Source organism: Rosa rugosa, chromosome 4 (assembly GCF_958449725.1).
Source record: "Rosa rugosa chromosome 4, drRosRugo1.1, whole genome shotgun sequence".
Classification (NCBI taxonomy): domain Eukaryota; kingdom Viridiplantae; phylum Streptophyta; class Magnoliopsida; order Rosales; family Rosaceae; genus Rosa; species Rosa rugosa.
Window position 1 is genome coordinate 46631232 of NC_084823.1, and position 21071 is coordinate 46652302.

General features: G+C 37.7%; 4 protein-coding genes across 9 annotated transcripts; 2 read left to right on the forward strand and 2 right to left on the reverse strand.

Annotated features, from left to right (window-relative positions):
* Positions 1 to 1529: 1529 nt before the first annotated feature.
* Positions 1530 to 3986, reverse strand: LOC133743626 (V-type proton ATPase subunit E-like). The gene is made up of 6 exons (XM_062171619.1): positions 3774 to 3986; positions 3521 to 3621; positions 2856 to 3012; positions 2317 to 2513; positions 1975 to 2074; positions 1530 to 1801 (listed from the first exon to the last, which is right to left on the reverse strand). Exons 1-6 carry the CDS (start codon positions 3873 to 3875, stop codon positions 1766 to 1768), a joined length of 693 nt encoding a protein of 230 aa, XP_062027603.1. The 5' UTR covers positions 3876 to 3986; the 3' UTR covers positions 1530 to 1765.
* A 1421-nt stretch (positions 3987 to 5407) lies between these two features.
* Positions 5408 to 9495, forward strand: LOC133743623 (hydroxyproline O-galactosyltransferase HPGT1-like). Its single transcript, XM_062171614.1, has 12 exons — positions 5408 to 5699; positions 5816 to 5879; positions 6007 to 6056; positions 6161 to 6354; positions 6928 to 6991; positions 7071 to 7143; positions 7472 to 7595; positions 8052 to 8139; positions 8233 to 8283; positions 8468 to 8539; positions 8645 to 8757; positions 9059 to 9495. The coding sequence occupies exons 1-12, from the start codon at positions 5593 to 5595 to the stop codon at positions 9079 to 9081; spliced, it is 1023 nt and encodes a 340-aa protein (XP_062027598.1). The 5' UTR covers positions 5408 to 5592; the 3' UTR covers positions 9082 to 9495.
* Positions 9496 to 10247: 752 nt separating this feature from the next.
* LOC133743622 (uncharacterized) lies at positions 10248 to 16694 on the forward strand. 6 transcript variants are annotated; one of them, XM_062171611.1, is made up of 13 exons: positions 10248 to 10618; positions 11282 to 11468; positions 11679 to 11837; positions 11961 to 12095; positions 12615 to 12749; positions 12906 to 13061; positions 13245 to 13421; positions 13519 to 13567; positions 13678 to 14187; positions 14274 to 14453; positions 14906 to 15012; positions 15694 to 15808; positions 16321 to 16694. In XM_062171611.1, exons 2-10 carry the CDS (start codon positions 11356 to 11358, stop codon positions 14298 to 14300), a joined length of 1461 nt encoding a protein of 486 aa, XP_062027595.1. In that variant the 5' UTR covers positions 10248 to 10618; positions 11282 to 11355; the 3' UTR covers positions 14301 to 14453; positions 14906 to 15012; positions 15694 to 15808; positions 16321 to 16694. The 6 variants fall into 6 exon arrangements, with proteins under 6 accessions (XP_062027595.1, XP_062027593.1, XP_062027592.1 ...); XM_062171609.1 differs by having other exon boundaries at positions 10249 to 10618; positions 11673 to 11837; positions 15597 to 15808; XM_062171608.1 differs by having other exon boundaries at positions 10249 to 10618; positions 11673 to 11837.
* A 322-nt stretch (positions 16695 to 17016) lies between these two features.
* On the reverse strand, positions 17017 to 17603 carry LOC133744909 (uncharacterized). Its single transcript, XM_062172935.1, has 2 exons — positions 17234 to 17603; positions 17017 to 17117 (listed from the first exon to the last, which is right to left on the reverse strand). Exons 1-2 carry the CDS (start codon positions 17601 to 17603, stop codon positions 17017 to 17019), a joined length of 471 nt encoding a protein of 156 aa, XP_062028919.1.
* Positions 17604 to 21071: the final 3468 nt, after the last annotated feature.

Consider the following 21071-nt stretch of genomic DNA (forward strand, 5'->3'; position numbering starts at 1 on the left):
ATAAAGACTAAGGATGGAACAAATTCTAAGATTATGATGACGCCCTTAGATGAATACGATAAAACAAATTATCAAAGCTAGACTTACCAGTGATACATGCAGAGGAGAGTAGAGTAGAGTAGAGTAGAGAGAGGAATATTGGTGTAGAAGAAGGGATCTCGGGATTTATATAGATACCCCAAAGAGGTGTGTTTAAGGAGGTAAATAATGAACATAGGGCAAGAAGAGAAAAGGAGAAAATATATATCCCTGTGCAATGACGTTTGGTTCCTTGTGAAGGCTGACCCTCACACCAAAGCACGAGAGGACATAAAACTTCCAAGAATTAGAGGTAACCGAGAAATCATCTCTATTGCAATTGATTAGTCAATGAGGCTCATCTTCTTATCAAATATTGTAAAAATGGACAATCTTATGAGCCACCACGTTACACTCGCGTGGCGTGGCAAATTTAGTCCACCTATAAATGAGATAATAGCTCGATTAGTAATTTAACTTTTATTCATTTTGTCTCAAAATACGACTCAGTCAAATTAACAAGAGAAATCTTTTTCTCTCAAAAAAATATAGAATCGTCTTTCTTACCTCTCAATCAAAGGCTCCTAAGACATTTCTTTCGAGCAAATCAACAAAAACTTCAAAAAACTTTGTACAAACTACCAATCAAGTTATGTTTTTTTTTCAGCTAATTTGATCTAGGTTTCGCTCCATAATTGTGAATTATACAATTTAACCCCTTGTTTCTTTTACAATTTCATGATATAAAATCATGTTAATGGTTGAAAATTCCACATATGCATAAAAAATAATTGCAGAATTCAAAGCAGATGGAAGGAATAGACATAAGAGGCCAAATCACGACATAGTACAACCCAAAGCTTGAAACCCTCGCACCAAATGCAGACCCAAGCAGAGAGAAGAAAGCATCGTGTCATCACCAGTGCAGCCGCCGCCACCCGCTTCACAGGGATGATCATTGGCTGGTCAGAGTGTATTGATGTGGGCAGCCTTGGCTAACCATTGGCTGATCAGAGCCAAGTATCATCCCCATTATAGGGTGGTTAGCCTCTACAACAAGCTATAATCACTGAAGTGTGAAACAACACCACGTAATGAAAGAGCAGAGATCCCAAGTCCGACTCCCCCTCCCGGTGGACTAAACAAAAGATCATCCGGAGCTCCGCCATATGACTGGGAGTCTTGATGAGGTTCTTCCTCCAAATGTTATTTTGCCCATAATTAATTTTTAAATAGAGGCCAGGGGTCCAAAGAATGAGATTGATGACTTCTGGATAAGGTAACATGGTCATTTGGCGTTTTAGCAATTAACTACGATGGCCAATGTACATGATTATGTACCCGACAAAACGTTAGTCAGCTGTCAGCATCCTCTGAAAATGAGATCTGAAAGATTCAATTATTCTACATGAACATAAATGGCTCACATGCTCTCCCACATCTACCAGTTTAAACAAGCAATAATAATAATCAGAATTTAATCGCTTGGAAAGAAAAATTTAACCAATAAATTGCGGTGAAACTATAGCTGCAAACTTTTATTAATATCATTGTAATGATAAGAATGAGTACATTGCCATGCCCCAGACCCACACCACAGAAAACGATAGCTAAACTATTTTACCACGGATAAAGGTTATTCGGAGAGCAAGAAAATTGGAAATACACAAATTAAACAACTGAACAAATAGATCCTTTGGTCTAGGGACTCTTTTAACTTGAGGTCAAACAAATACAATTCTTCCCATTATGCAACAACCTGACCGAAGAGCCTTCTGCGGATCTGCAGAAAGAATAACAAAAGCTCAGTATTGTCGTTCCAGAAAACATGATAAGTCAAATATTGAACACTGAGACTGATTACATAAACTAGCACAAGTCATGCCATCTATGCAATGATAAGGACGGGCATTAGATGAAATGTTAAGATAGTAATCAAATTTGCTAGAGAAATACCTCAGGAAGTTTTTTACGGAATACAACATCCAACCGTGCATCGAGAGTGTTCTCACACACGATCTTCCCATCTCGAGAAGCCAAGACCACACCTCCAGAACTGAAAAATTGAAAATAATCATCAGCGAGTTCTATCATTCATGTTTTTTCAATCAGAACAGGAATTGTTTAAGAAGCTAGATATTAGCAAGCCACATCAATCCTGTCCCAATTGCAAGATGCTTCAAAAATAATTGGAAACAGAGAAATGCTAGTTGCAACCCATAAAGTCCTAGTTATACTATAATTGCAGCTAGAAACCCCATAAATTGGTACAAAATTAAGGCAGACCAAGAAACATACCAGGAATTAACATGGGGATTATAATGGGTGGGAGCAGGTGGCAGATAGACAGTATGGTCAACTATAATCTCTGGTGCATGAACATCTCTTTTCTCCGCATATTCCTGTGCTGCTGCTTCCAGAACAGACTCCACCAGATGCACGTCATCTTTGCGACAACGCAACAAAACAGCAGGCTCTTTCAGCCTGAGCAAACTCTGCAAAATCATAAGTTTTCAGTAAGAATAAAAATGAGTAATTTATCCATGAAAGCATGCAAAAAGTTGGAGTAAATTAGAAACCATTCGGGCTTCAAGCATACTCAGTGAAATGATATGAAACAACACCATTAATAATACTTTGAACTTGAGTAATTGTCATCTTAAGAAGATTATATGGGGTTCACAATACCAAATGTATTTTGGGATCAACTATTAAATGTGTTCAATTATGTAACAAACCACAAACTTATTCTTGCTAGCAATTTAGCACATAAAAACTGTTTGGGCAAGTTGCTTAGTCATGTACGTTGAAATAACAGGTATAACAGGTATACATACCTGAATGATAAGATCTTTCAGAAGCTTTGCATACCCATGGTGATCTTTGCTCACGTTCAGGAGCTCCTTGGATGCAGCATCCTTCATGGCATTGACTACATCATCTTGAGCTTGAAGAACTTTAATACGAGAAGCATTGAGCTGCATGGAATACTCACTGCAAAAGCCAATAAAACAACCCATTACTTACCCATAACTGTCCAATTCGCACTAACCCCTCCACCAACAACCAAAATGAATCACACAGAACTTTAGAACCCATTTTAATTAAGCATGATATCACAATGACACAATCCAAGGATCTGCTCACAGTAAAATTCTATTCTGGGTTCCATTCAGTCCTTAGGCCACCCCAATATGTTTTTCCCAATCCAAATACAACAATCCATACTTCCACGGCTAAATCCAAATTTACCGGTACCAAATACACATCTGATTGTGACAATAGCATTTCTCCATATGAATGAATTGCTTTCAACTCTTCCAAGCTAATTTTCCTAAATCAATAAAATTAGCAGAACCAAGTTTCCAAATTCACTAACCTACTCCACACAACCTAACAGCCACTAACAGTAATAAACATAATACCAAATGTTTAAGTATCAGATACATCTAGATCATAAAAACACACACAAATACAATCATGAAGGTTTAAGCAAGTTTACATCTTCTTTCGGACTTCGACTTGCTTCTCTTTCTTCTCATACTCTTGCCTGATCTTCTTCTTCTCAGCCTCAACCAGCTGCAACTTCTCAATGTTGAATTCCTGCCCAAAACCAACACAGCCACCCAGCACAAACAATCAGAAAAGCAACCTTGATTCGAGCATGAATATACAGAGCTGTTGGATCAAGATTAAGATGAAACTTTTAAGTAAGAATTGGAAATTTTAGAAGAGGGGGGAATTGGGGGAAGTACTTCTTCGGCGGAGACGGAGATCTCGTTGGCCTTTTCCTCGGCTTCTTGGCGAATGAACCTCACCATCTGCTGGATCTGCTTCGAGACATCGGCGTCGTTCATGGTGGCTGAGATTGGGAGTTGAAGATCGATGGAGGAGGAGTCTATCTCTTTTCTCTGAGAGTCACTGTGAGCCTTTTCTCGTTTCTCCTGAGAGTCGTGAAGAGAAACCGTATGCCAAGAAGAGTCCAACCGGTTTTTATACGTGTGAGATTCACCAATGACAGCAGGTCATTATTTTCTTTCTTTATTTTTTTAAAAAATCTTTTTAACTTTTAGGCCATTAATGAAATATAAAAAAGATTTATATATATATATCAAAAAGAAAAAGAAAAATTGGTCCGACGATGTAATTTTATTCGAAAAAATACATATAAATTCAAGAGCAGGTGAATATCAAATAGAATTATCAATATTTAACGAGTCAATTGGTCTGACAATATAATTTTTGTTTAAAAAGATATATATGAATTCGAGAGCAGATGAATACCAAACAGAATTTATGTAGGAATCAATATTTAACGTGTCAATTATTATGTAATTATGCGGTTAAGGTTTAATATGACATAACGGTGCATGACAATTTGAAGTTTCGAAGTCCTTATTCTATTTTTGATTTAATTTCTTCAATTAAATCATTTGTGCTTGAACATGATCTGTTTGAGATATTTGATGAGGTTGAAGGCAATAACAAGTTCACAAGAAACATGAAATGTTAAAGGTAATAGCCTCCATTGAGCCAAGATATCAACACCTTTAGGAAATCATCCCAAAAACTTCTCGTGCCAAACTAGTAATAGACGAGAACAAGGGGACTTGGTTTTAATAAATCACAAAGACAACCCAAAGTTCTTTAAGCCTAACTATTGGGAAGATTTAGTAGCATTCTTCCATAGTCAAAACTATGGTTTTTGCACATTCCTCAAATAGACATCATAAGAATTTTGGATTCTTCTTGTTAAAGCTACTCATTCTCTTAACTGAATAACATTCACACATAGTATGAGGGTCAGTCACTTGATATCGTTGTGTATCACTCTTACAAGTATGAAGGTCACTCTTAAATGTCAAGTATATAACAAATTAATCAAACTATAGATCATTTTAGTTCTCTATATATGTGCATGAAACACATAACAAGTTCATTGTAAGGAACATTTTGTTACTGACAAACGTCTATTTTGATTGATATTTTGGTTATCAATCACGAGGGTTGTATGAAGTTCACTTACTTTTATCAAGTATGCAACAAATTAACAAACTATAGCTCTTTTGGTCATTTATACGTATCAAACACTTAAAAAATTATTCATAACGGAACACCATTTTTTTTTTAACCATAAAAACTTATTCATTTGATTTGAGTTTGAGGATTCGTAAACCTCAAACTCAAACCGCACAAAATAACCTCACAATTACTGGCTGATCAAAATTTAATTAAAATGAAAACCAACATAGTAATTCAATAAAGTCTCCATTTTCCACATGGTCAAAATCCAAACTCTATAAAATTTCTTTCCATTTCAATATTTACCTTATTTCGGTTTCTTTCCACTTTTTACAGAGGATATTAATCTGCCAAAAACTGCCAAAAGCCCCCGTTACACTCTGGAGCAATACAATTCAGTTACAACGTCTTCGTCATTCATCCACCTCCTTCTTCAAGCTCAAAGTCACACCTCGATCAAGCTCTCTGACTCCTCTCAGATCCGACTCCCCATTCAAATTCACCAAGCCTCGCCTGAACTGAAAGAAGAAGCTCTCTCCGTTTCTTCGAACCATGCATGGCCGGCCATCGCAGAACCGGCTATCGTCTTTTCAGTCGAGAATTTCAGCTCTCCTCCTCGCCATGCTCTCCACCATGGCCGTAATTTACGTCGCCGGCCGGTGAGTCGTCAAAATCCTCACTCTTGAGCTCTAAATTCATGCTATTCTTGATTCAATTTTTATTCTTTTGTCCAAAAAAATCTGGTTTTTGATGGATTTTTGTGTGGTATTGATAGTCTGTGGCAGGATGCTGAAGATAGGGTTTATTTGATCAAGGAAATTGATAAAAGAAATAGTCAGGTATTCTTAGCCATTGTCAAATTTAATATATGTTTTGGAATAGTCCACATAGAATTTTAGAATGGTGCTTATTTTAGTGGAATTCTAAGAAATGATTAACTAGTCAGAAGCATTTTCCAATTTTCAGGGCCACTCTGCTATATCTGTGGACGATACGCTTAAGATTATAGCTTGCAGGTAAATTGAGCCAAGGTGTCCTGTAAAAGGAGTCATGTTTGAGACTTTGAGTGTTTGTGATCTCGGGTTTACTGCTGTGGTAAATGATGATCACTGTTTTCTAGGGAGCAACAGAAGAAGTTGTCCGCCGTAGAGATGGAACTGGCTGCAGCAAGGAAAGAAGGCTTTGTTCCAAAGAGCTCGTCGAAAAATGAGAAGGATGATTCTAAGAAGAAGCTTCTAGCAGTTGTAGGAATTTTCACGACGTTTGGTCGCAATAAAAATAGGGAGGCAATTCGTAAGGCGTGGATGCCTACTGGTAATAATTTCCAAATTTCATTGTTTACTTCTTCTGTCCATCTCGTATGATATGAGATGTAATGACACTTGTTAATTTTATAGTCTCAGAGACTCCAACTGAATTTCTAGTTGATACGTTTGTGGTTGCCATTTTGAATTGATAGCATAGCAATCTGTCTATGACTTTTTTTTTTTTTTTTTGGGGGGGGTGGGGGGTGGGGGTGTTGATTAATAAAGGAATGGATATTCACTTCTTTAGTCGGAATGGACTCTTGGAATTTCATGGTATAAGGATTTTGACTATGTTGTATTTTGTGAAAGACATTAGCTGCATTTTTTTTTATGGCTTTTAGTTTGTCTCTGTTATGATGTTATCCTGTTTAAGGTTACATCAATATCTCAGTTCCATTGCTTACATGTTGTTGCAAAATCAAGATTAAAGATTGATAGGTTTTATTTTAGCATGTCCGAAGTTGTTACTTAGAAGATTTGTATCTAGATATGACTGATGCAAATTTTGCCATTGCTACCTTCAGATTGTGTTTTCCCATGTGCTCTTGTTAATTAATCTAGATATACACAATATGTACAGGTGCAGGATTGAAAAAATTGGCAGATGAAAAGGGCATTGTTGTGCGATTTGTAATTGGAAGAAGGTCTGTATATCGATCATTTAGAATGATGACAAGGAATTGTCTAGAGTTCTCTGTTCAGCTAAGTATGTATATCTTGCAGCCCAAATCGTGGAGACAGTTTGGACAAGCAAATCGACAGTGAAAGTAGGCAGACCAAAGACTTCATTGTTCTTGTATGTTCAATCGTTTGGTGAATTCTTTCTAGCAGTATTATTTTGGTTAAATAAAGTTTATAATGTCGTTGTCTTAAGTATTGGATACTACAGAAGCAAATATATTTGGATTCACCAAGTTAAATCCCGTAAGAGTACAAGATTCTCTTTGAGCTATAGTTGAAGTTTATATGTAATGAACTTATCTATCCTAGGTCAGCATCTAGTCAACTTCATGTATGCATGTGAATATAGATAATTAGGCATATGAGTTCATGTATATGTATATTTCGTATGACCACCACAGTATATTTTTGTGTATTACTGATACCTTCCATTTGCTTTACAGGATGGTCAAGTAGAGGCATATGAGGAGGGTCCAAAAAAGATGAAATCATTCTTTATTCATGCTGTAGAGAGCTGGGATGCTGAGTTTTATGTCAAGGTCAATGATGATGCTTTTATTAATATTGGTATGTTGACCTAATATAATTTTCTTGGTAATGAAGAAGATAACTGGATGTTCAAGACACTTTCCCATCCAATCTGCAGAATATTAAGAAAGAAAATGACTTTAAATGAACACATTATAACTTCAGGGAATTTTGGCTTTACCATTTTGTCTTTTATCCCAGTAATAGTTTGCACCTGTTTGTGTTTTGCAAATTGAGTTGATTAGTTTCTGTAGCATTAGAGATGTTGGTATAAGAAACCATGTTTCATATTTGACATTTTACAAAATAATTTTGCTGCAAAGACCTGTTATTGTTTGTCCTGCAGTCCTTCAGAATAAATCAGGACACAACATGTATAATTGATTAATTCTGGTGTAAGCAAATAACATGAGGCAATTGGAGCATGAGAAAAATGTCTGATGTTTTGACTGGTAGTGCATGCTAATCATTGGCACTTCCTTCTTTCTGATGCAGATGTCCTTGGAGCAACACTAACTACTTATTTGAATAAGCCTCGTGTCTACATTGGGTGCATGAAATCAGGCGAAGTTTTCTCTGAACCGTGCGTGCAGAACATAGTCTATTTGATGAAAGCTTTTATAGTTACAAAGACAATTAAATTAGGCCTATATTTTTTGGGTGGTCTTAATAACAGGACACACAAATGGTACGAACCAGACTGGTGGAAATTTGGCGACGCAAAATCGTAAGCCAAAATAATTGACTGTAGCCTTGATAGAGAATCTCTGTCTCTCTCTCATACTTAGGCAAAGTGATTTTACGTAATCTGTGTTCAAATGGTTTTTAGCACTTGTCTTTGCTACTTCAGTTCCCAACATTTGATTTAATTGTCCTTTTGGCTCATAATTTACTTGCCTTGTCTGATGCAGATACCCTAGACATGCATCTGGTGAAATGTATGCCATTTCTAGAGCATTAGCTCAGTTTATATCAATAAATAGGTACCTCTGCCCCCTTCTAATATTTTCTTTGATACTATCATGTTGGATGCATGCACAGCACAAAGATTGGTATGGTTTAGGTGATAGTCTTCTGTTGGCTTGCAGGTCTATTCTTCGTACATATGCTCATGATGATGTTAGTGCTGGATCATGGTTTATTGGGCTTGATGTGAAGCACATTGATGATCGAAAGTTTTGCTGCAACTCCTGGTCTCCAGGTCTGTTTCCTCTAACTGAATGATACGATGCCTCCTCAGAGTCTATCTGATTACTACTATACCTTATCCTCTTTGTGCTTTGTACATAACCAAAAACCGGTCCATACCTTATCCCCGAAGTTATGGTTGCATTTCACTATCTTAGAACCTGTTGATGGAAAATTCATGTTGAACATTGGGAAGTCTAGAGAGAAACAATAGTCGTTAAGATGATTCTTTTTTCTCCCCTTTGGCTGTTTACTCTCAAACTTACATGGACAAGTTTAATGATTTTCTTTATAATACATATCTTTGATTTCAGGAGCAATCTGTACAGCTGTGTGATATAATTTGCCTCACAAATATTGATTCCTACCAGTATATATAAAAGAAAGGGAAGGCTAATCATATACAGCTCATCTTGATGCCATTGTTGACCGGACGATTCAAGCTGTATATAAGCTTTTTTTTTTTATCCCAGGCAGAAAGTTGATACAAACAAAGTTCAAAATATAGATATTGAAGAGAATTGAAGAGGTTATGGGAGGATTGTATCTATGTGCTGCTGGTCAGAGTCTTCTCATAACCTCCGGACGCCAACAGCACTTCACTACTTTTACATTTTCCATCTGTAGAATTTTTGGAAGGATTACAATTCTTTAGTTATTAAGTGTAGGATTGGTTATATTTTCGATAGAACAGCATGTCAGGATTGTCAAGTGTTACTTCAGTTGGGGGTTTTGACATCATTTTAACTCATCATCTCTTGTTTAGGTATTAATTTTAGGCTGATCTTCGCTTGATTCACAAACCCTAGAAAATGTGTTTACACAAATAATTAGGATCAGTGCAAAATACGAGTGATGCAATTTGAAATGACATGATGCACATGGACACTCGGTATGTATTGGCATTATATCGAAGAACTCTTTATGCTAACTAATTTGTAGTCTAGTGGTATTATTTTACATTCATGAATTAAATTACCAGTGTAATTAATTACCGGTGTTGCAATCTCACGTTTATCAACTTGATTTTAGCTAATATCTTTTTCTTACTGAAAATTTGTAGGCTTACTTAAAAAGACATTTATCTATATAAATTCAGTCATAAGTCACATTGGGTCAAATTTGTTTAGACCTTCAGACCCTCAAAATTCTGAAATAGAAAGGCTGCAACAGAATCACTTTCTTGAAAAATCAGTTGTGGTCTAAATGCATTTATCTACAGTTATTACATAAAATCTTCATATAGAAAAAAAATAAAAACTTTCTTTTTTCAGCAAAAAAAAAAAAAAGAAGAAGAAAAAGAAACCATATAAATTATCCAGGACCATGAAATTTCTCAGGTCGTATGTAACAAAAAAGAAGAAGGGAATATTCCCGAATAAAAATAACTATCCTGACACCCATGTCTCCCCTCCCTCCATGCCTCGATGTCTATCCTGCTGACACCTGTCCTTTTAAACGAACATTCCAGCACAACTATACCGGATTCCACCTCGCCCTTTGAAATTCAGACCTCCAAATTCTCTCCCAAAACTTTCAGTCCACCGCTCTCACAAAATTTCATATTTCCGAAGAATCTCTCTTTCAGCTGCGAAATTACCAAAAAGCCCTCCCACCTTCCTCAAGCTCTATGGCTCAGAACAATTCTGCCTAACCGATCATCTTCCCCGCTCTCTGCTCAGCTCAGCTCAGCTCAACTCCGCTTGTCTCTGTTGTCTCGCTGCCTTTCTCCGACTGAATTGCCGCCATCTCTTTCTCTGCTGAAAAGCTCAACTGAATTTCCAGAATTTTTCAGGCGAGGTAGTAAAGGCGGTACCGGTGAAGCGCTAGGGTTAGGGTTTCGTTTCTGCTGCTTTCGGAAGGTTTCGCTTCAGGTAATGTAAAATTTGTCCTCAGGTTTCTGTTAAATGTTTGGATATGAATGTTTATGATCAGAATTTAGAAACGGGAGTTTTATTGATTGCGAAGCTGATTTTTAAGTCTGTGTTGGTTTTGAGATGAGAAAGCAGATATATGAATTGATGAATTGAAAGTTTGAGGATTATGAGGTTATGTTCAATCCTGATGGTTATTAATTATGTTTGATTGACTGTTAGGCGGTAAATTTAAACTAGTGGATGATGAATTGTGGAGGTTAAAAGGGAAATTGTGCTTTTGTGATGTTTGCATGTGTCGATGGAAATGTTGATGATGAAGCTTCTTTGGACAAAGATCAATATTCGACATGTATCAATATGGTTAATTTGAGCATAGTCGGAGTTGCAAATATTTGGAAAATTTGTTGACACAAACTGTATTTTGTCTTCGAAAATCGTTTACCGTTGAAGTTTGGTGTGTTAACGTTTACATTGTAAATATTTGGCATGTATTAACTTTGTTAATTAGCATATTCGGAGTTGTGAAAATTTGGAAACTTTGTTTCAGTCATTGACAGACTGTATTTTGCCTAAAAAAATCGTCCGCCGTTGAAGTGTTTTATTTGTTAACTTTTACATTGTAATAACTAAACTCAGCTGTATTACATTTTACGTATGCAGTTGCGAAGAGTAATTGAAGATTAACTTGACTTCGAGCACAGTTTGTGACGGTTTATTCCAGCACATTGGAGAATATGGGCCAAGATATAATCAAGCAGTTAAAGGGAATGAATGGGCAGGCAGTACCAGTTGGATATGGGAGTCCTAACAGTGATGCTGGGCACGTAGTCCTTGGATCATCAAAAAGGTCTGCGACTCTTATGGAGCTAAAGTATTCTATTTGATTCTTGCCCCGATATATTGTTTCTTCTTTCCCTTTCCACATTGGAGGCTAATGGCTAACCTCTATACAGAACAAAAGTTGAGATTATTAGCCACCCCAGCAGCTTCCAGTTAGTTCTTTGATGTTGTGCCTAAATGTAACCAAACTAAATTTTGATCTTATGACCAGGTGCAGTTTTCAAGCACAGGAAAAGCTATCCAGACCATTTGTCAGTTTGGGCCAAGATGTAACAAATAGGTTAAAGTTCAAGTTAAAGCGAATGGAAATGCGATCACTGGGATATGAGAGTCCCAAGGATGATGCTAGACAGGTAGTTCTTGAAGCATCAAAGAGGTGTGTGGAGCTAAATTCATTTTATTTGCCTCTGCTCACTGTATAATTATCTTCATCTTTTTTTCCTTCCCCACTCATTTTGGGCCAATTGTAACGATACTAAATGTTGGATCTCATGAACAGGGGCAGTTTTCTTCAAGCACCGGAAAAGCATGCTAAAACATTGGACGGTACGGGCCAAGATGGACGTGCAGTACCAGTTGGATTGGACAGTCCCAAGGGTGACGCTACGCACCCAGTCCTTGAAGCATCAAAGAGGTATCTGGAGCTTAAATTATTATATGTTGCTCTGCTCCATATATCTTCTCTTCCTCTTTTCCTTTTTTTTTTCCCCCTTTCTTTCTCTCATTGGGATAACCCTTATGTGTGGGGCACTAACAGGGGCAGAACCAGGATTAAGAGTTTTTTTTTTTTTTGGGTCATCCAAATACATAAATTGAAGTATATAAATGAACAAACTAACAGTAGTTAATGTATTTTTACAACCATATTGTAGGTCTTGCCGGATAAGAATTCAATGTTTGATACATATCATTCCCAAAAGGATGCTTAAAAATATTAAATATAAACCCAATACAAAAGGAAAGATTAAGGAATTCATGTACCGTATTAAAAGAGAAAGTAAAGATTAAATATAGGAGGGGTTCAAATATAGTATATATAGCATTAAGAATTAAAGAAGCTATTCAAAACTGGCAGCGGTCTGGACCCCCTCCCTAACATATGTCTGCAGCTGGGCGCTAGTATAACCATACTAAATGTTGATTTTATGATCAGTTGCAGTTTTCTCCAAGCTCCGGAAAAGCATGCCGAAATGTTTGATAATACGGGCCACAATGGGTCTCCAGTACCAGTTGGATTGGATAGTCGCAAGGGTGATGCTAGGCACCTAGTCCTTGAACCACCAAAGAGGTATCTGGAGCTAAAGTTATTCTATTGTCCTCTGCTTCTCTTGGTTTTTGTTTGTTCATGTTGGAGACTTTAGAGCCCAAGTTGAGACTATTCCCAACTCAGCAGTTAGTTCTAAATGTAACCAGACTGAAATTTTTGATCTTATAATACATGCAGTTTTCGTCAAGCACAGAAAAAGCGATCTAAAACATTGGCCAATAGGGGCCAAGATGTAACTAACAAATCAAAAGCTTTGGATTGGAATGCAGTATCATTTGGATGTGACAGTCCCAAGGATGATGCTAGGCACGTAGTCCTTGAGGCATCAAAGAGGTGTGTGGAGAATGTTAATTCTTTTTGGTTCTGTCCCCATCTTTCTTTTTCTTTTTTTCCCATGTTGGAGGCTGACCTTCATCCAGAATGCGTAAGATTCTTCACAATCATCAGTTTTAAGTGTTCTATGATTTTGTTACTAAATGCAACAAAACTAAAGTTTGATCGTACAATCACATGCAGCTTTCTTCAAGCACATGAAAAGCATTCTAAAAAATTGGACAATATGGGCCAAGATCTAACAAAGAAGTTAAAGGTCAAGTTAAAGTTAAAAAAGGGATTGCATGGGCGTCCAGTACCAGTTAGAGATGATGGTCTCAAGGGTGATGCTGGGAATCTAGTCCTAGAGGCATCAAAGAGGTGAGTGGAGTAGAATGCGCAATTAAGTAGTTAGTACTTAGTTCTATGACGGTTTCAGTAAAATAACCAAACAAAATTTTGATCTTATCACGTGCAGTTTGGAACAAAGTATTGGTGGTTTGATTGATGGAGGTGGAAATACTGAAGTAAGAGTTTCCTTTTGTTATTTTTGCTCATATCTGAATCTCCTCTTTACATGTTATGCTAGATGATATTGATGCTCAAACACCAAACTTATATGAATTTCACTTACTAGGTAGACCAGCACACTCAGATGGAGACTAAGTCGATCAAGCCAAGACTTGTACGGATATCTGTCACGGATGGTGATGCAACAGAGTCCTCCAGCGATGAAGAGGCTGAGCCCTTGGCCACTAGTCACCGAGTCAAGAAGTTCATCAATGAGATTATGATCGAGTCCTCCTCCACAAAAACTGATAGTGGTGTTTGGAGGAGCAGGACAACAAGGATGTGGCGGAAGAAGACAGGTGGAAAATCTGGACTTCCAGCTACTTGCCGAACGTTGAAGGCACAGACAACCTGGAAGAAGTTCCGCGGTGTGAAGGCACAGGCAACCAAGAACAAGTTCCTAGGAGTGAGGCAGAGACCATGGGGAAAATGGGCAGCAGAGATTAGAGAGCCTCATAGTGGAAGACGGCTCTGGTTGGGTACATTTGATACGGCTGAGGATGCAGCTATGGTGTACGACAAAGCAGCCGTTCTGCTGCGTGGACCTGACACTTTCACCAACTTCAGTACACCTCAGGTGAAGTCTCTGCATGAATCTTTGCTATTGTTATGTTGAGAATTTTTCCCATGTGGCTGTGTTAATTAATCGTACAATATGATCAGGTGGCAAATGAAGATGGCAATTTGTAATTGGAGGAGTTCTGTCCAGATGATTCAGAATTATGACAACGATTTCTCTACGGTTAAGTATATACCATGCAGCCAAAACCATGGACACAGTTGGGAGTTTGGGACTGGAAAATCAACGGTGAAAGTAGGCAGACCAAAGACTGCATTGCACTTGTATGTTCAACCATTTGATGAATCCTTTTTAGCAATTTTAGATTTTAGAGTAGTGATGTCAGATTGTCGAGATCTGAAACTTTTATTGAACAGTACATAAATGAATATACTCTGAAAAATACCAGATTCTGTTTTAGCAATAGTAGAGACTAATGAGCCTAATCTACCTTATATTGGCATCCTAATTAATAGTTGGCTTCATGTTTATATATTTACACACACACACACACACACAGAGATACAAGGAGATATTATTTGCAGCCAAATAAGTCAATCTACCTCCATATTTAATACTTCAACTTCTAAATTTGTCATCAATGATAAGGAGAAGCTCTTCTCATGTGTGCTATTAGTCAATATGCTTAAAGTATTGCCAGACATTGAAGGAGCAGACAATTTTGGATCACGCTGTGCTTCTTTCTTTTTCCTTTTTTATTTTTCTTTTTTCACAGGATGGTCAAGTGGAGTCGTCCATAATGATGAAATCATTCTTTATATGTGCTGTCGACTACCAGGGTGCTGAGTTTTATGTCACGAATTCATGATCAAGTCGATATTGGTATGTAGTCCTTTTGTGTTTTTGTGACACTACTTGTACCTGCATATCACTAGTTTGATCTGCTAGAAAGAAAAAGATTGTAATGTGTTTGCATGATAATCAAGGAGTGTCATCTGTTTCCTTCCACTCGTCAGTGTGCGCATTGTGGTAATTAATTGTGGTTTGAACTTTTGAGAACATGGAAAATTTATGGGATAGGTATTGTCCTCTGAACTGGTCATTTTCTACCTTAGAACTCGTAGCATCACAATAAATAACTTCAGAGATAATTTTTTTTTAATTTCATTTTTTCCATGTCTTTACCGATGGAACTTTGCAGAATAACCTGTAGCTTATTGTTTCAGAATTTGAACCCTATAGTTATCCACCATACCTATTGTCCAATAGCAGAATATACAGAATCATTATTTCACATTGTGAATAATGAATCAAGCAATGATCTGATTGTTAGATAACAGTGTGGTTGCCCTAATATACATCGAGTTATTCTCAATATAGCTCGTGTCTTTGCTACTTCAATTCCCAAGTTTCTATATGGTCGTTCCATTTGGCTCACATCAAATTAAGTGTCTTGTCTGATGCAGATGCCTTAGACATGCTTCTGGTGAAATGTATACCATTCCTAGCTCAGTTGATAACCCCATGGTGGGATTCAGTTGACAGCCTTCTGTTGGTCTGCAGGTCTCTTAATTCTTCATACGTTTGCTCTCAATGATGTTACTGCCAGATCCATGGTCTATTGGACTTGACATAAAGCACACTGATGAATGGAAGTTTCTGTTTCTCCTCAATTCAGGTCTGTTTTTTTTCTATCTTCTGACACTTCACACATGCAAATTTTACAGAAGATATACAGTGAAGAAAACTACAGGTAATAATGAATTAAGAGAGTTTGAATGAGAATGTTGAAGACATTAAGAATGTAGTAATGAATACTTGCTCTTTCGGAAAATAACTGGTGTTCCTCCTGAGAATGTAGTGGACTATTAAGTACTATTACTTTTAAATCCTTTGTTCAAGTTCAGTTAGTATAAAACAAAACACCGCTGGTGATTTCCTGAGCCTGAAGTCATTACTCATTAATATCAATAGAAGGGCAAGGAAATGATTTGGCTGTAGTACTTTTATCAAAATGAATAAAAAACTGAGGATCTTATCAAAATGATATTAAAAGAGGCCAAGGACAAATAAAGATATAGTGATCGATACTTAAGAACTCATTCAAGATGATTCGTTCTTTTCCTCGCTGTCGTAGTTTATTGTTGATGATGAGTTTGATGATTTTAATACATGTCTCTCTCATTTCAGGAGCAATATTATGTGCAACTGTCTGATCTAACTTGCCTCAGAAGTAGCGCAACAGATACAGAAAGGGAAGGCCAATTATTTACAAATTGCCTTCAATGTCTTTCCTTTCCACAGGATGATCGAAGCAGTACTTAAGGGTTTTGGTTTTCTGCTGAAAATTATATTGAAGAGTGGATGTTGAATTGATAGGTTATCTCAGAAGCTTTACCCTCAAAGATGCTGAAAGTCAGGACTCATGTCTTATGTATTATTGAGTATATGTATATATATTGATTATGAATTCCTTTATATATATTACATGCACATGTCAGAGCACATCAATTAGTAAATTCCACTACAAACTATGGAATGACTGAAATATTTACATTTCTTTGTTTCTGTTGTTTTATGGTAACCACAAAGTTGAAAGCATGGCAGACTGTTGGTTAGAATTCTGATAGGATATATTTTGTGCCCAGTATTAGTTGTGGTTAAGATGAGAATATGACTATAAAATCCATTGAACCGGTGGAGCTTTTATTATATAATTGGCAGGTTCATTTATCATGTTATTAGGATTGTAAAACAGGACATGCTTAACATAAGTGGTAAGAACAACTCGGTCCTTTGAGGAGTTTATTGTTTACTGCAGGCATGCCATGCCGCTCGAGATAAGAAAACATTGGTAGGAAAAAAAAAAAAAAAAAAAAGGTTTCATCAGCAAACTATGGATGCAACCAGATAACTCGACTCCTCCTTAATCTTCAGATTCTTCTTCCCCACCATCGAATCCACAAAGTTCATAATCATTTGAATGACTAAAACGAGAACAATGTTGACGATAAGTTCTCGTAAGAAGCGTCAAGTTTGAAGCAGCACTCAGACATGAGGACCCCGATCACACCCTGACGCAAATAAGCGCAAAAAAACTGACCAAGAGCATTGAAGAGGTCTTCTCTGCGCTTCGCAACCATATCACAGGCTCCTCGGCAAAGAACGAAAATGCTCATACAAGCATAAGCCAAGGTGATGATTCCGATATAAAGAACAGGAATGTGCGTAACCCTACTAGTTAGATCAGCTGAAGTGATGAACACAATGAAGTAAAGACTGAATTCGGCCCCCACCGAGGCAGCAACAGCCATGAGTAGGGAAACCCTCGTTTTCTCATTATGAGGAGGGGTGTAGAGTAACAAGGCCATGAGTCCTGTAGGGGTGTTAAAAGTGTACTTCTTGCGAAAAAGGTTCAAGATGGCTCCGGCGGCCGAAGCAGCAAAAGCACAGTATAAGGTGAGATTATTCATGTTTGCTGTGGCAAACGGCGATTAAGCAGATCTGTTTGGTGTCAAGGACCCTAATTTCTTCTGCTTTGAACGTGGGGTCATTTGGAAAACCCTCTTCACTAGGACATGAATTTGTTTCCAAGTTGATATAAGAGTTCTAATTTTGTGAGGTTTATCAAAACTACGTACGAGGCACTACGACCTATAATTCCCTAGCTCAACTTGCCCGCCAAGTAACCAGTAAACCCTGCAATCTGTTTATAGAAACCAAAGGAGTACTGCTTAAACCATGAATTAATACATAGCAGGCAGTTTCCAAACTAGATGTGGGTAAATCACTTGTGCTCTATAATTGACAAAGAATTAATATCTCTGCTAACTATTCGGATCCTTATTTTAGGAGATTTGTTTCTCAAATCACTTTTGTTGGGTACGGGCCTTAATTGGGCTGTTGGACATATAATTCCGAATGGAATTTCTTTAGAAATTAAGAAGTTTATGTGATAATGTCAGTTTTCCGGTGGATTTGTTGAAGGCTTATGTGCTGACTATGGCTTGGCCTCTGCCTCCTCTTCTGGACGACCAAGAATTCCAAGGCGCAAGTACCAAACCGGCTAGAACCAGTGGATCGATCTAGAATCAGAAGAACCAAAACTCGATCAGAAGTTACAATATAGAATTGTTCTCGTTAATTAGGCACTGCATCTGGATGAGTTGTTCTCGTTATAATTAATTTGATACGCTTTCCATAACTTTCTAAATGTTACTTGTTACTAGTTTGCTTGCCAATCCTAGGTAGCTTGCCTTTCGATCAACATTCATGTGATTTTTAAGTTGTTGATTTGGATGTCCTTGCCTACACACACAACTAGAGGTCTAGAGCAGGTGTAAGACGTAGAACATGCTATCAATAAACTCTAAACTTTGCATACCCAATTCTACTGCTTTGCGGTGAGATGTTTAATTGCCAGTAAAGAATCACATCATGATGAATTTCAAGATTTCAATCATGTTTAACCCTAAATTGTACCCTAACAAAACTAAAATAATTAAAGGTCTAAGATCTCATTTAATTACCAGGTAATTGGTATGCATGGCAACATAAGCCTACAATTTAGTAAGTAGCTAATTACTCTATGTCTCTAGAGTGCCTTAACCTCTACAATTTAGTAAGATCTCATTTAATTACCAGGTAATTGGTATGCATGGCAACATAAGCCTACAATTTAGTAAGTAGCGCACTCTATGTCTCTAGAGTGCCTTAACCTCTTTCTTTGGTTGGATCGATGGGGAACACACTATAAAGAAAGCCCAGGATTCAGGACTACCCCCTGATCAAGTCGATGAAACTCGAATATATAGCATATTAATCAGTTGAGATCTTCTGGAGACAGATTAATACATTCCAGTTGCAGTAAGATAATAAGCATTAATTTTGGTTTAGTGAAGGCAATATCAATGTGGCTTCAGGCTGTTTGATTAATGGTGGCAATTAGGGAAGGGAAGCTCCTTAGAAACTCGGCTGAATCCATATATATGGTTTCAAGAAACTAGGAAACTTCTGTAAGAGTGGCTTGACTTTTCTATCTTTCATACTAAATACACCACATTGTTGGGTAGCCATTTGATCAGTCGTGAAGTATATGCAATTAGCCTTACATCTAGAGTAGTCTGAGGTCTCTATAGAGAAAGAAGAACTATTATCACCGAGAAACAAGACTCTATTCCCCAAATTCTTTACTTCCGTCCAATTGTCAGTATTAAATGTCACCTAGCTTGAAAACCCTAAATCCAACGGTTTTGGCATACAAACAAACACGGACAACAACCAGCAAGTCCCCCGCTGATTCCACCAAGTATAATTGATTCATATTCTTATCATGAAATAGATACAAAGGCATCTTTGGAACGACCCTTGCTTCTGCTTTGTGGTCATCAATGTCACAAACAAGGACATTGCCAGATCTGTCCACCACATGAAATTTTCCTCTATAGTAAGCTATATCATCGAAGCATTCTATTGTTTTTGACCATGCATATCTCGGTAATGATATTTTAGTCCATTCCTTGTCTTTTGGTCTCCAAAATGCCAATTCTGTACTCCAAGTATAAGAAACCATGGCTATGTAGTCTGATGTCAAAGAAGGACTAGATGATAATACAATTTTCTTAATTCTTTCACGATAGGTTGGCAGAACAATTTTTGTGTCTTTGAAAGGATGTAACAGATACACATCGTTTCTCAAATTTCTAGTTTGTGGTCGAATAATGAGCCATCCGAGAGAAGTGTTTGGCTCCAAAACCAGTTGGCTTGCAAACTGTCTCTTTTGAGCGAGTGATTGCGCAGGCGTGCCAGCACCGCGGGGTGCAGTCGTTGGGGTAGTCCCTTGACCTGACTTCTTCTTCAAGAGCTGTGGACGAGGAGAGCACCAACCTCGTCACAGGGTTCTTCTCTAGCCTTTCGGAAAAGGACTTTTGCCTTACGGATAAGGACTTTGGTTGTGGTCTCTTGCGTTCACCGAATCGATACTTAGTGTTGTAGACTAAGCAGAGCAATCACTGGGAAGTTGGGAGAAGCACGGGTTTTTTGCTAAAGCGTGACTTTAGCTTCGCTGGGTTGCGAGGGCGTTACCCTTGCTTCGCTGGTAGTAACGGTGGCGGTTGCGCTCGCAGTCGGCTCGCTGGGAGACTGGGACTGGAAGTGCGGTCGCCGGGTTGGTCTGGTGATGCTGACAGTCGGCTCTTGGAGAGACTAGGACTGGCGCACGGTCACCGGGTTTCAACAAGGTTGAAGGTTTGCTCCGGGGAGGCTTTGTAATCGCTAGGATTGATTGATATGAGAGAGGGTTTTTCTTTCTGTATCGTCTTTAGCCTCTATATATAGGCTGCTGCAGATTCACTTTCCAAATATGAATGAAATACTATATTTTAGGCCACAATTATTGGCCTTGAATCAAATCAAAACTCTTAATAGTTTTGATATCTATCGCAAGCAATAAAAGATTGACTCTGTCGTAGCAATCTTTTAGGCAAGGTTAATTACCTTTTAGAGTCCTGGACGTAATCGCTGGATGCGAGCAGTAGGATATGCAAATATATCGCGGGGAATCCTTTAATTGCATGCAAATATATCTTCGCGACATTCCATGCGAGCACTCTTATGTCCATGCAATTAAAGATGATAGCTTCCTTAATTGACCCATTTGCCATGCATATATATATATATATATATATATGTGAAATAGCCACGTACTGGCCTTGATTTATGCAGCCTGTATATATATCTTCCTCAGTTGGCCCACCACCTAACAATCATATATACTCCTTGATTATTGCAATTAAGGTGGTTGATTCCTTCTCCAAACTGTTCACGTTGCATACTCCTTAATTGCCTGGAAGACTTGAATACTTGCACATATATTGGTGCTTAATGCTAGATATTTTGTCAAATACACTCCATCCTCGTAGCCAAGTAAACCACCATTAATT